A 13,957-nucleotide genomic window follows, 5' to 3' on the forward strand; every position below is an offset into this window, starting at 1 on the left:
AATATAATGAAACTTGGAGAAGAGCAAGAACTTGTTGACTTTCTCCAGCTACACCGACATCATAAATGCTGTCTAAATATTAGTAAGCAAGGAAATAATGGTGCCTGAAACAGAGATTAGATAATTAATTCTGTTACATGAGCTATGAATTTATTATAAGGTAGAAATCGCCTCAGGGACAGATTAAGTTAATTTAACCCTTTCACCCCCAGTTCCCTGTATACAGGTCCAACTGTACCATAGAAAACAATGGATTTGGGACAAACCATGGTGGTGAAAGGGTTAATATTTTCAGTGCTGTTTAGATCTACAACTTGTAGGGGCTCATTTTAAAGCTCACGGTGTAAAAATGACATTCAGCTTCTCATTTTTTGCAAATTAGAAATTATATTTTCCTCTAAGAATAGAATTAACAGAGGAATTGCAGCCACTTTGAATTTAAAATGTTCATAAATGCTAGGTAGTTTGTTTCTCTAATACCTATCTTTGCGAAGTTTCCTCCGGTTTTATTCTTGATTTGGTAAGAGAATGGTAGAAAGTTTCATCAAGAAAAGTGTGAGCAAACTTTTAGTCTTTTACTTTCGAGGTGCATACCACCGTAACACAAAGACTGCTTTCAATGTATTTGGATGAGTACATGTAACTACATAACACATGTTCGCAAGCTTTGTGTGTCAGAGAGTACATCTGTGTGTATATGTCATTGTTTTTGTGTTTTTGTTTGCATCGCTCTTTAGCCAACAGTTATTTACTCATACCAACTCTCCACAGACAAGGGAAAATTTTAACAAAATAAATCGTAAACATTACAAAACTTCTTATCAAACAAGTATACAAGAGTCATTTTGCATTTTTGACACCAAACATATCAATTTTAACATGAAAGATATGTGTGGATATATCATGACAGAATATTAAATGCATGAATGTTTTAGTAGTTATTCTTAACATTCAAGAAATACTTGCTTGAGAGTTCAGAGTAATTGTCAATGTGAAAATGACTTTACTCCAAGAAAGTCAAACATACATTAATGTTAACTGCAAAATAGTTCTACGCTGTGAAAGGTGTTCAATTTATGAATGTAATATTTTTGCATTTTGCCCCCAAAGTTGTTAACAGCTCTGCAAGTCAGGTATTTCTAGCCGACTTCTCCCAATTGTCAATTTTTTGAAGCTCTAAATGTCAGGATGTGTGTTCCCAAACTTATCATATTTACCTTGAATATGTGTTGTATGCCTTTTGTAATCATCATTTTGTTCAAATTCATTTCAATATCTGTCTTGTCTCTGTTTGTTTTGCTTCTTTTTGTGTTTAAAGAGGTGGACAGAGTATGTAAGTGTAAGTCCCACAATATCTGTTTAATTTTTTGGAGGTAGGAAACTTAGTTGCTGAAAATTGCAGCCATTAAGTTTCCAATCCAATCCAATTACTGGTCTTTTGAAATCTCCACCACTTTCTTAGAATTGATGTCATAGCTGATATTGACCAATCAGATGGCCTGTTTCATAAGTATTCAGCTTCTGGGGCTATCCGTGAATGTTTATTTTTGAGCAACTATTGTCCTACTTTGCATAATTTAGCGGGAGCTTGCAACAGAGAATTTTCAACTATGCTGACATTGGCGTATTTCATAGCTCCTTAGCTCTACTGTTCGACTTCAAATACAGAATTCAACAACTCTGAAGACTTATCGCTTTGCCTGAGTGTCCAATTCTACATTTTAGCATGAAATTATCTTTGCAGCAACATGATGTTCAAATGCATGTTTTGTGATCAGTCTTTTCACCTCTGTTTCCAGTACTATGGAATGATATCAATATAGTCTATGGTAAGTCAAGTCCATTTTATTGGAAATAGGGGTGGAAGGTTGCATAAATTAATGAAAAACACGGACGTGAGATGTGTACAACTTCTGGTGTAGGAGCTGGAGCAAGCCTTATCTTCTTCAAATCTTTGATTTCAAAACGTCGGTTTTCTTATTGCTAGTACTGTCAACTTCTTCTAGATCTGAAATAAAATCTAAATTTTTATCATAATTCTCACACTAAGATTTAGAGAACTGAGGCTATCTTGTGATATATTTTGGTTATTTTTTTCGAAATTAAAAAGATACATATGCTGCAATGACCAGACTGCGATCTGAAAAGAAAAATGGTTCAATTTTATTTTCATATCATGACCTATGTAGGTAACAGAAGCAATGCTTTAACATCGTTTCAGCAGAATATGTGATTTACTTTAAAAAAAAAATAACCAAAATAAAGATCAAAGATAGCAACTAGGCACCTTTTAGTAGATATATGTACAGTATACGTGTAGCAATCACTTGTCTAGATCCAAATTCTCTTGCATTGTGTTTCCTTGACATGGGTCAGCAAATCGCATGGACTGTACAGTTAGTCGACCACTTTGAAGTGTAGTGAAGTGGCTTTGTCAAAACTAATCATATGGTCCACACATATCCTGGTTTAACCAGTTTTGTCATTCCATCGGCATGTCATATCCGTTGCTCCGTGTACCAAAATTACCATCTCAAGACCTTCCTCTGTCCATTGGATTTGCTTGTCCCGTCATGTCAGGTTTCAAATGATCTCATTACTTGTACCTGCTACACTTACAAAGCAAAATGTGTGCAAAAGCATGTGATATGTACCGGTATACTTTGTGTGTATAAAACCAGAGTCTGTTTCTTCCATGCACCAGTAAGAGTGTGTATTGTAGGTGTGGGCCCTTCCATCTTACTGTTAGGGGACATCTTTTTATTGTAATGTATGAGAACTTGGTTCTAGGATTTCAAAACACTATCGAAACTCCTAAATGTATAATGGTATATACATATCTTCAAAACTTAACATAGGAAAAAGCTTGAAAATGTTAAGAAATTTAGCAATTCGGGTATTGTGCATATCTGTGACTTGAAAATATTCTATATTTGTTATGTTTTGTTAAACTCGATATACACGCATTTTCTCAGGCATCTACATGCTCATTCACATAACGGTATAAAACACATTCAGTTTTGAATTGAAACATTGCAGGTTTTACTAAAATAGAATAACAGAGCTTTTTCTCCCAGGTTTAGACTTCTCATCGCCGGGGTCCACACCGAGTTTGACGACTCCTAGCTTTGAGGCCGACAGACGACGATTTCTAGATGGTCGTACAGGTGCACAAATATATCTCTTACCGTACAGTTAAGCCTGGCTGTCTTCTCAAATGCCAATCTACACAATGTCACAGTACCCGTCATCCTGTTTCTTTGGTTTTAAAATTTAAAGGAAAACATGCTAAAATATAAATCGTTGTCTTAACTTACCAAACTGAGAAGTGAAAAGAAAAATCAATGTATCGAAAATATGAATCTAGCTTGATCACATCTTGACTGAAAGATCTGTCACTCGAGGGCGCTTTTTGTCGCTCGAGGGCACTCTCTGTGCTCCCCTGTCTTGACCCTTTCACCCCCAGTTCCCTGTATACAGGTCCACTTTACCATAGAATACAATGGATTTGGGACAAACCATGGTGGTGAAAGGGTTAAGGGGGGGGGGAGCATAGAGAGCGCCCTCAAGTGACGAATATTTCAGTCTAGATCACATCAGGAATCAAATAACAAACTACAGTTTTGTCCAGCAAAAATGAGTGCAGCATTTATTGTGCAGCACAGAACACGGACAGAAGATCAGCCAGGCTTTGATGTTCTGAATGTCTTGATACTAACTGTTGTTTCAATTTTTTTTTTCCTTTAACTCCAGTGTTACCTACTGGTATCAGCTTTGGTGATTCACTGCATGATAGTAACTGCATCAACAAATTACACCTCCTCTCCCCCCTGATTCGGATGGAACTTGACATGAGCAAGACACCCACAGTGTGCTTGCTCAGCTCATTCCACTCTGAACGTAGGGGGGAGGAGGGTTAAAATGTTGATATACTGGAAAATCTCAGTGAGAATGTAAAGAACAAGTCTGATTGATTGATGTTTGTACATGTGGCAACATGAGGATAGCTTGACAAATTTCATGTCATTTTGAATGTCAATGCCAAATTTATTCTGATATTTCTCAATAAAAAGAGATACTGTTTAGGATTTTTTGAACACTTTTTATGTTCAAACACAATTCTTAAAAACTTCTTGGCGTCTCTTCTTTAAAGTCTTTGGTTTCTTTTGCAAATATACTGCTAGATCACACAACTAATATATTTATTGCTCACTTCTATTGTACAAGCCAATAAAACTTTGCGACTCCTTCACTCGTTTCAATAATTCAAATTCTTTTTTCACGATAAATTAAATTGGCTAAAACTTAGCGCAACAGCCTATTATTGTCAGGATTGTTGAAACAACTTGACGAAGAACTTCAAAATGAAATTTGTTGTAAGCTTTCCTGGGCTATTTGCTCTTTCATGGTGCCCATGTGCTAACATAACTGGCCTGTCGTTTACTGTCAACCGTGACTGACGTCAAACAAACTTGCTAAACTAAAGCTCTCATAGAAAAAATTTACTAACTCGTGCTTTGTGATGCATGGACTTATGACCTATGACTTATGACCTATGACCTCAAACATAACACCTTTTCAACTGGTGTACTGTTACAACTATAACAGCATGCAGTGAATATTCAAACGTAAAAATAATACCAAGGTGGGCCAATTCCCCTAGGAGTGATACCTATGTATAAAATTTGTGAATGATGTACAACTTTAAAAGCTGATACTTCAAAGGTATATTTCAAAGTCTATGAAGCTAACATCTGTATAGGAGAGATAAATTTAGCAATTACACACGTAAACATCTCTGAAAAAAAGTATACCTCTACAGGCTGTGATTTGTAAATGGTTTTCAGTAACTATTTTTCTAAGCAATCGCTTTTTATTTTCTTAAAAATGTGATACAAATGAAAAAGGTGTAGTGGACTACTGAAGAGACAGTCAAATATTCAGACCAAATATTTTCGCAAATTAAAAAGTTCTTTTGAAATATGCCCAAGTCATGACTTCAGGAAATATTGGGTATTGCTCACAAGTGACATTCACATGCCTTTGTAGTTATTTGAAGGAATGGTTACCATAATTCATCAAATTTTTTGTGAATTTTAGTTTTTGACAACCCGGTGCATTATGATCAAACCGTATCTCCAAACTGTCAGGCAGTTACTAACCTTTCTGTGAAACATATTTTCTGTGATGTGATCACGGTTGTAAACTTGACAATAGTCAGATATGAAATGAACTCTGACATTCAAAATTAATAACACAGTTCATAGGCATTTAGTCTAATCTTCAAGATTTGTCGATATTTGCCCTTTCTAATGAACTGTCTTTAAGGAACTTGGTTGATTTCACCGTTAAGGTTCTTTGAAATGTTCTCAGCACTCCATGAATGTAACTACACATGATAAAACTACTTCTGTGCACCCTTACTTACCCATAATGCACCACTTTTCCCCCTTTTTTTATGTCATGTGACATTGAACTCTTCCATGATTGGTCCTTGCACGGCATGACACATTTGGTTCATATTTGGAAACTTACCAAATTTAAGAAATTTGTATAAAAATACTTTGGAAAACTACAAAGTACACATATTCATTTGTTTTGAATTTCTCTTCTCTTTTGTTCTTTGTATTTTTTTTTTTGTTGTCACGTCTTTTTGTTTTTTCATTTATTTTTCCCACTTCACAGCTCCCGTGGTACATTTTGATTTTTCTGACTTGACTCTGACAACCACAAACACACTTCCCATCAAAGTCAACAGTAAAAGAGGTTGGTATATCTTGTAACCAAAGCAAGCCTTCAAGTTCACCCTGCAGTCACTCCTCATTGTCAACCTTTTTCATTTCCGGTCAATTTTCTATCCAGGCACTTACATGTAGATGCCTGTTTCATACTTGTTCAAAATCTTGTCATAGATAAATCAAACTGTTTTTGTCCCTCGTATCTTTGATAATGTTGAGTACATAATCTAACATAAAGAAAGACAAACTGACCAAGATAGATTGCCTTGAAAATATCCCGTAATTGTCCTTGACTGTGTTTCTCTCTGTCATAACAAAGTCATAATGCACAAACTATGTATATGTTGTCTTCGTATGTTTCGTTACTTGATAACTGCACTTGAACTCTAAATTTCTTGTTTTTTAGTGTTTTCCAAAAACTGTGAAAATTTGTACCCCGTGATGACAAAATGACAATGAACTAATATATCAGTTGTCCTTTAGAAGTTTATTAACTTTATTGGTAATGTCAGATAAACTTGAACACAAGTACCACTGCAAGCTAAAATTGTGTAAATGTAAAGATGTTACCCAAACAATGGATTTCACTATACATAATGTTAAAATAATTAGGTCAATATGATAGTAACTAAAGAAGTAATATTTTCCCAGTTATAACACTACTTATTATTTGCTAAAGTTAAACACCATATGCAGTAAATGAAAGTAAACTCCCTTCATTTCTCTCCCCCCCCCAACGTCATCTGTCCATGCAAAGCCACTAATTGATATCATGCCAGTGTTTTGATTTTCCTTTGTTGTGCAGTTTGAGCGTAAAAAAGCTGTGCCAATTTTGGTTTGGAATTTTATGATTTTATGAGCAACGTGTGTTGAGCATTGATTCAGTCAGGTGTGATTTCGCATGTGTGTAAACGATGCGTAACATTTGGACAGTTTTGAATTTCAGTGCACCAACGGTGAGCTGTCGGACTTCCCGTAAATAACCTAGACAAAAAAATGATGTAAAATAATTCATCATGTAATCATGCAGATAATATTTATTTGTCACACCTGATTGAAATTCTGTGCTCAACATTTATTGTTTGAACCAGTGTGCCCTCTATCTGTAAACCAACTCACCCCTCATTTCCTGTGAAAAGGCCCATAACCACCATTGATAACGATGGGATTGGGCCAAACCATAGTGGTGAAGGGGTGGAGATTTCTGATCTCCTTTGAGTACCCTTTGGAATTTCTTGAAATTTTCGGGAGTAAGCTTTATGCCACTGTATATGTTGTATGTAAAATTTTCTTGAGTACAGTGAACACAGGTGAGTCATTGACATGCCAAATTGGCCATAGAGGGCGCACTGGTCTGAAGACATTGAAATGATTGTTAATACATGCTAATCAATGCAAATATAGATTGCACAAAAGACATCATGAAAAGCTTGTTTACTGGCAACCATATAGTAGTTCATCCTCTAGTAAGAGTGCTTCCTATCATTTCCATACACATCAATATCCCACTGTACTTCATGGAGACTGATTTTCTCTGCAAAACAATACCAGAGTTTCGTTGGATCATAAGTTTTTTGACAGAGTTTGTTTCGACAGACAGAAATGTGTGCTCAGTACATTGCCTTTGGTTATGCCAGCATTATGAACAGTTGACTTGAAACTAAGTTTGCCCACATACCAGGATATGGAAACATCCCCTGTTGACCCTTACTAGGCGTACTATTGCCAAAAATCCTAAAATGCTTACTTAGGAAGGTGTTGGAATCTGACTGAAACTTATGGTCAAATTCTGTCCTAGAATTAGCAAGATTATGCTTCCAAGAAGGGAAATCACTCCATAGACTGTGTAATATCTCATGTAGATAGATGTTTGCTCCTCATCAGCACCACCAAAAATACTAAAAACCATCATACCTGTAGGCTTATACGTACATGTATATAATGCTTGTTTGCACGCACCAGATATTAAGTGATGTCTCAAGAGGGCGCTCTGTACAATTAGCATGTTGCTGTTGTAATCACAATATGAAACCGTATGTGGTGGGCCACCACATACTAAGTTATCAGTATACACAATAATATTACTCCACTTAAAAGTAAAATTCTCTTGTCTACAGTTTATCAAAGGAATGAGGAATTGTCCTGCCTCATAAAAAATAAACTGGCTGTCTTTTGAAAAAAAATATTTCTATAAGGTAACGATAGTTTTCCTCTTGAGACGCAAGATTTAGAGCATCCATGTCAATCCATCGATAGTGAAATTTCATAAGCTTAAAAAGTAAAGACAATACATTGCACATGTCAGCTATGGACCTCTGCAGTTTAGTAGGCCTTCCATTGCTTTCTGCATGCCCCTAGTAATCCCTAACCCTAATTTGATGTGTCAATTGATAAACACAGGTAAACGATGGGGATCTCAACCCTCCATTTTGGAAGGTAAGCAGATATTGCACGGCTTAGAAAAAAAGTTTTTCTGATGTTTGTTCTCAGCTTGGGTGGCTTCGGCTGGAAACGCTTAGCTCTAACAGGGCCACTGAGCTGTGCTCTGTTGCCCACGGCATTTGAAACTTACTTCGTGTGTTTGTCGGTGCGTTACTTTTCACTGTATGCAGTGCTGCTCTTGAGAACGGCTCTTTCCAAAGAGATCTGCTCTTCTGAAATAACTTGTCAGTTGTTCCGTACTCACTTTATCATATGGGAACTCTCACTTACACCGCTGTTCAGATCACAAAATATCACGCAGCTCAATGATCAGAGGAATTTTGCAATATTTTTATGCAGAAGAAATTATTCAAAATATGGTGACTGTACACAGTTATGCTCTTTTGAACTGCTAGTGCTCAGTTGAATGCTCTCTCTTGAAATTGGGAAAGAAATAGAAAAATCATTGGTTTAAGTATTCTTGCCACAGGAATGCTTAGGACTTGTTCAAAAAATATTGCAAAATTCCATTTTATAGAAAGAATACAGTCCACAGGTAGCAGTCTTTGAATAATATTGTGATCCACTGGACGTACCAGCTGTTTATAGAGGTCCACATTGGAGGTTGCACCCAAACTGTGAATGAACACAATTTCTTCTGTATGTCAGTTCTCCTCTAGTGCTCAGTACATAAATATCTCTATCTTTCATTTTTTTATGTTGAATAGAAATCTACCGAAAATCTGTTTCATTGAGTTTTCAAAACAGACTGTCAAAGAGTGTTTTTCATCAAATGTTATTGTGGACAATTTGTAAAATATAGACTCTGAGTAATCAGTAGCAATTTTTGAAAAATTCACTCATCACCTCTGTAGCTTTTCCAAAAATAATCTTAGGAACAATATTTTTTTCTCTTGCCTTAATTTTTAATTAACCATTTTATGAAATCAGTATCTAATACCCCTGTTATGGTGTGCTGCAAGATTTCTGGTTCTGTTATTCATACTGCTTTCTGTGTTGTATCACCAAAACTGTTCACTTAGAGTTTTATCACTTACAAAGAGAAGATACTATGTTACCAAAATGACTTAAAGCGTGTACATTAACAAATATTTAGACATAAGTTCAAAGCACATACATGTATTTTGAAAGATCCAAAAAATGAAAACTTCAAATTTTGGAATGTTTTGAGGCGGTCATGACTGTTGAGAGGGTTTTGAAATTGATATTCACGGTTTAGAAAAGAGTGGAGCCAATATTTCAGTATCGGCAATTTAGAATTGCATACTGATCTCATGACAGACCCCTGACATGTTGACTTTGCATATCATATCCATTGTTTTATCTTACCATTGGAAGTTGATCATTTTATGCAAAATGCAGTACACATGCCATTCCTAACCTAGCGGTTAGACTTTTACAGTCAAAGCCCTTTAGTTTGGTGAGATTGTGTGCGTGTTTGTTTTGAAAGCAGCAGCTTGCAGCAAAATCAAAGTTGTAGCAGAACAAATACTTGCTCAAAAAATGTCAAAATGCAAAATTGCAAAGAATGCAGCAAAATCATAAGCTCTTTGTAATATTTGAACCATGGCTACAAATGTGTAATAATTGTATTGTTGCATGGTGGCCTTTGTCAGGTTATTTCACAAGCATGAAATATCTGACTAGGTTTTCATACAAGCTACAAGTGTATTGATATTAAAGATGTTCCACATGAATGACAATGCCCAGATGTCTCCAAGTACAATGGTGGAGTATGAAATTTGTGTGAAATTTTGTCAGCAAAGTATTAAAAATTTGCTGACACAAAGCCTCACGGTCGGTTAATGAGGCTAGGTGTTCTTCCAAAGCTCATGTGGAATGCTTTTGGATTAGTCTCATGTGCCTCACAGGTTACAATTACGGAGTAATGTGGCAACATCAACATTAGTGAATTTTAGCTAGCAGGTACTGTTCAGCTAGCTTGAAAGTAAGCATTGTCAAACACTTTGCATGTCATTCTTTTCTTGCAGACAGATTTTCTTTCAAAGAGCGATTTGGATAAAGAAAATTGTACCAAAATAACGTTGACATAGAATACTTTTCATAAAATATTTTTTTTAAAGATATACATTTTGCAATATTTCTTTCAGACTGTTTGAATGTGTCTTCAGCAGAACAAGGATAGCAAGGTCTTAACCCTTTGAGTGCTGTAAATTTTCCCGCCAGAATTTTTGTCCAAAATTTTACTAATATTTTATGAATTTTTTGTAATTATTTTGCCAATTTTAGGCCGGATGGACATTACATTTCATCGCCACAGTTTTTGATCAAAATGTTTTGAAAAAATCTGGACAAAAATTGTCTGGGTTACATTTTATAAAGGCGGCAAAAATTGACGTAGGCGCTCAAAGGGGTAATTGTTTCCCTGCTTTTGAACATGAACAGAGTCGACTTGTTTTTGTGGGTTGGCCAGTCTCTGTTCATCTTGTAATTTGTTCCGTATTTTCAGCTACAGTTGATGAGTCGGAAATCGAGATCCAGACCAGCACTCTGAAAGCCTCTGACACACTGTCAGCGGATAAGCTGATGGATCGGCCGTACGTCCAGGATTACCAGAGATTGGGACTAGGAAGTCCTGGATCGACACGGCAGAAGTCGACGGAACCATTCCGTATCTCGGAAGTCAATCTACACTATAATGTGTGTAGGAGGTAAGCAGAGAGAATTTGTGGATATTTGACCATTTGATTGGATTTTTATTGGGAAGTCATGATTTCATGCAAACTTAAAACTTGTAATCTGTAAAATTTTACACTCTGGTGTCATGAAAGAATGATGTCTATTGTGTATAGCCAGTACGCCAATTATCGTAAAATATCCTACACAACAGTGTGAGATATTTGTAGAAAATAACCACATAACTTGTAACGTTGCTTGCCTTGGCAAATTAGCACCAGCACTGATAAATATGTTTCACATATTTTGTATGTGGAATACGTACCTTCCTTTTGATCTGAACAAACCGAAAATCACCAGCCACTTCCGCCTGTCCGTAGTGTCGATAACCAAAACTTCACCCTACCCAAGCAGGTACTCACAGTCTGCCCTACTCTGCATATAGTCATGCACCCATGAAACAACCAGAAAATTTCATCGGAAGATATGCATTCGATATGTGGGATAGAAATAGATGTTTACTATTCATTTACACCCTGCATGCTTATAGTCTCAGGGTTCGTACGGTCCTGGAAAACCCTGGAATTTTATTTTAGCCCTGGAAAACCCTGGAAAAATGTGATTTAGCCCTGGAAAACCCTGGAAAATGAAGATACTTGAGACTGATGTAGTTGAACTTAACAAATCTGATAATAAATATTCCAAGAAAGCTGAATCTACAGGGAAATGTCTTTTGTCGCAAAGTTAAATAGTCTTAGGAGTGCAAATTCTAAGACTGCAAAAGAGAAAAACAAACTGAAATACAATCAGTAGCTATACAGTTAGAAGAAAAAGCTCAGGAATTAAAGCAGTAGATAGGTATGGTGTGTCGATAGAAGTCGAGTATAAATTTGTTTTCATGATCAAGAGCCCTATATAGCCCTGGAAAACTGGTCAAAAACCTGGAAAGCCCTGGAATTTTATTTGTCCCAAGGTGTACAAACCCTGAGTTCAGCAATTCGACAAATACACATCTGTTCATTTATATTTCAATATACACAACAAGCATATACAGCCCATAGAAACTTAACTGTTGATCAAATATTTTAAATGTTGCGATAAGTTTCTTCACTGAGTGGGCCAGGCTCATTCATTACATCTTCACAATGCAGCTTTTAAAAATGCTTTTACTGTTTTGCAGTTACCCTGCGTTGGTGGTGGTTCCATCCACTGTAGCAGACGAAAGCATTCGTAAGTCACTCGGCAAATGCCACCGCCAGAGTCGATTCCCGGCCATCACTTGGAGACACCCAAGGACAAAGGCGCTGTTGCTAAGGTGCAGCGGTTTCCATGGTAAAGGAGTGATGGGTATGATGAAGTCGCAAGTGGTGCAGAACACCTCAACAGGTATGATGTAATGTGCACTGTGTCTCAATATCCTGTCATAATATCTGATTTCTAGTCAAATATGATCTGATATATGATCTGTGTGTTCCACGTAAGTTTGGTTTGAAATCGATAAAGTGTGACAGGAAGGGCAACATCATGTGGTGTTGACTGCATACAGGGTGGGGCTCTTCAGGGTGATATTGATAATGTTTGAAAAGGAGGTGAGGACAGCCAAAAACATGACCCTGATAATGTATATGTGAATGTACAGATGCATATGGCTGTCTCCTTTGATGTTTATACGAATGAGGTCAGTGTTCCCACACTGAGTTTGAACATAGACGTCTGATTCACCAGCAAACAGTGTCATGTGACTTGAAGCAATGTGAAAGCTGATTATCTGCCTATCACATTTCATTGAATGTCATGTGACCACATTTTGGCCAATCTTCAGATCTGTTTCATGGATGAGGAGCAATATTGCATAATATGACTGCTTCCAATTGGTAAATTACCCCGGATTTTTTGCCAGATATTTATACCCCAAGGTCAATGGAAATGTACTTGATATTTGCTTATAGAAATGTACCCCAACCTTTAACCTGCTCACCCCGAATTCTCTGTAATCTGGTCCACAATCACCATTGATAACAATGGATTTGGTCCAAACCATGGAGGTGAAAGGGATAAGATAGCATAATCATTTACTGATTCTTGTAATCTTTTCCTTTCCTTTAGGAACTTCAACTGAAACCACTCGCAGTATTGAACAAGAGAAATATTTCCAATCCATTGTGGCCAACACTCCGGTCGGTAGTCACCACAATACAGACTCCCTGGTCAGTCTGAACTCCGTCCTGACACCAACATCAGAGGCAACGGGATCACCCCCTCAAGGGTCAGAAAGTCCACGCAAGGTTGGTGGCGGTAGCAGTGCAATATACAGAGCCATGACTGGAATTCGAGGGAGTGGCGGCAAAGGAATGAACAGCTTCAGAGGTAGGTCTTGTCAGTTAGAGCTTTTACTTGAAATTCAGCTACCCAATGTACCACAGTGTAATGCTGTAATGTACAATTTTTCTACGATTTCATGGTAAAAAGTTTTTGTACTCAAATGTTGTATGTAATTTTAATTTATTTGTGCAAGTGCCACCATGTTTTGTTACTTTGATCTGTTTTTGAACAAATAACTTTGGATCTATCATCTCTGATATTCTTTATGAAGATTTTGGAAATTGATTTTTTTAATTCTGATGTGATCTCACCTTTGAAAAAACAATGGCAGACTTAATTTATCACATGGCAAAATATTTGAGACATTACACTCATGAAATTTTGAATTATGATTTACGCAGGATTTTACGCAATTTGAACACCAAATATGATTCTGCAAAGACAGCCTTGCTATGCAGTATAAATGCTATACTTATATTGATATGATACACTGCTACTGTTAGCTGATATTTGCCCCTCACACTGCCTTCCCTCCAATGCCTCACCCTCCTCAAATTAATGGTATGACCTTTGCTGCATTGCATTTTGGGTATTTCTTCCTTCTTGCAATCCAGTCTAGGGCATCATCGAAAATTTCATTGGGGTCGGAAGAAATGTACTCGTACTCTCTGATTCATATTAACCAGAAAAGAATTTATGAACATTCATTATATCAAACCTTGTCACAATAAAAGATATACTATCATCTGACATTTCATACCAAAGTTTCTCATGTTCCATTCCAAGTTCACGTATCATGAATTATATAGTAGAATTGG

At 36.6% G+C, this 13,957-nt stretch overlaps 1 protein-coding gene across 19 annotated transcripts in view; it reads left to right on the forward strand.

Annotated features, from left to right (window-relative positions):
- LOC139138699 (myotubularin-related protein 13-like) overlaps positions 1–13,957 on the forward strand; it is a 100,066-nt gene that overhangs the window by 71,761 nt on the left and 14,348 nt on the right. For 2 of the 19 annotated variants that reach the window (XM_070707200.1, XM_070707251.1), the window contains exons 24-30: positions 1,800–1,829; positions 3,078–3,167; positions 5,686–5,766; positions 8,139–8,174; positions 10,651–10,852; positions 11,998–12,203; positions 12,924–13,184. In XM_070707200.1, coding sequence (XP_070563301.1) covers positions 1,800–1,829; positions 3,078–3,167; positions 5,686–5,766; positions 8,139–8,174; positions 10,651–10,852; positions 11,998–12,203; positions 12,924–13,184 — 906 coding nt within the window. Of the gene's footprint in view, positions 1–1,799; positions 1,830–3,062; positions 3,168–5,685; positions 5,767–8,138; positions 8,175–10,650; positions 10,853–11,997; positions 12,204–12,923; positions 13,185–13,957 lie in introns of all 19 variants that reach the window. The other 17 variants (XM_070707258.1, XM_070707298.1, XM_070707312.1 and 14 more) reach the window with 14 other exon arrangements.

The sequence above is a fragment of the Ptychodera flava genome, chromosome 1, assembly GCF_041260155.1.
Source record: "Ptychodera flava strain L36383 chromosome 1, AS_Pfla_20210202, whole genome shotgun sequence".
Classification (NCBI taxonomy): domain Eukaryota; kingdom Metazoa; phylum Hemichordata; class Enteropneusta; family Ptychoderidae; genus Ptychodera; species Ptychodera flava.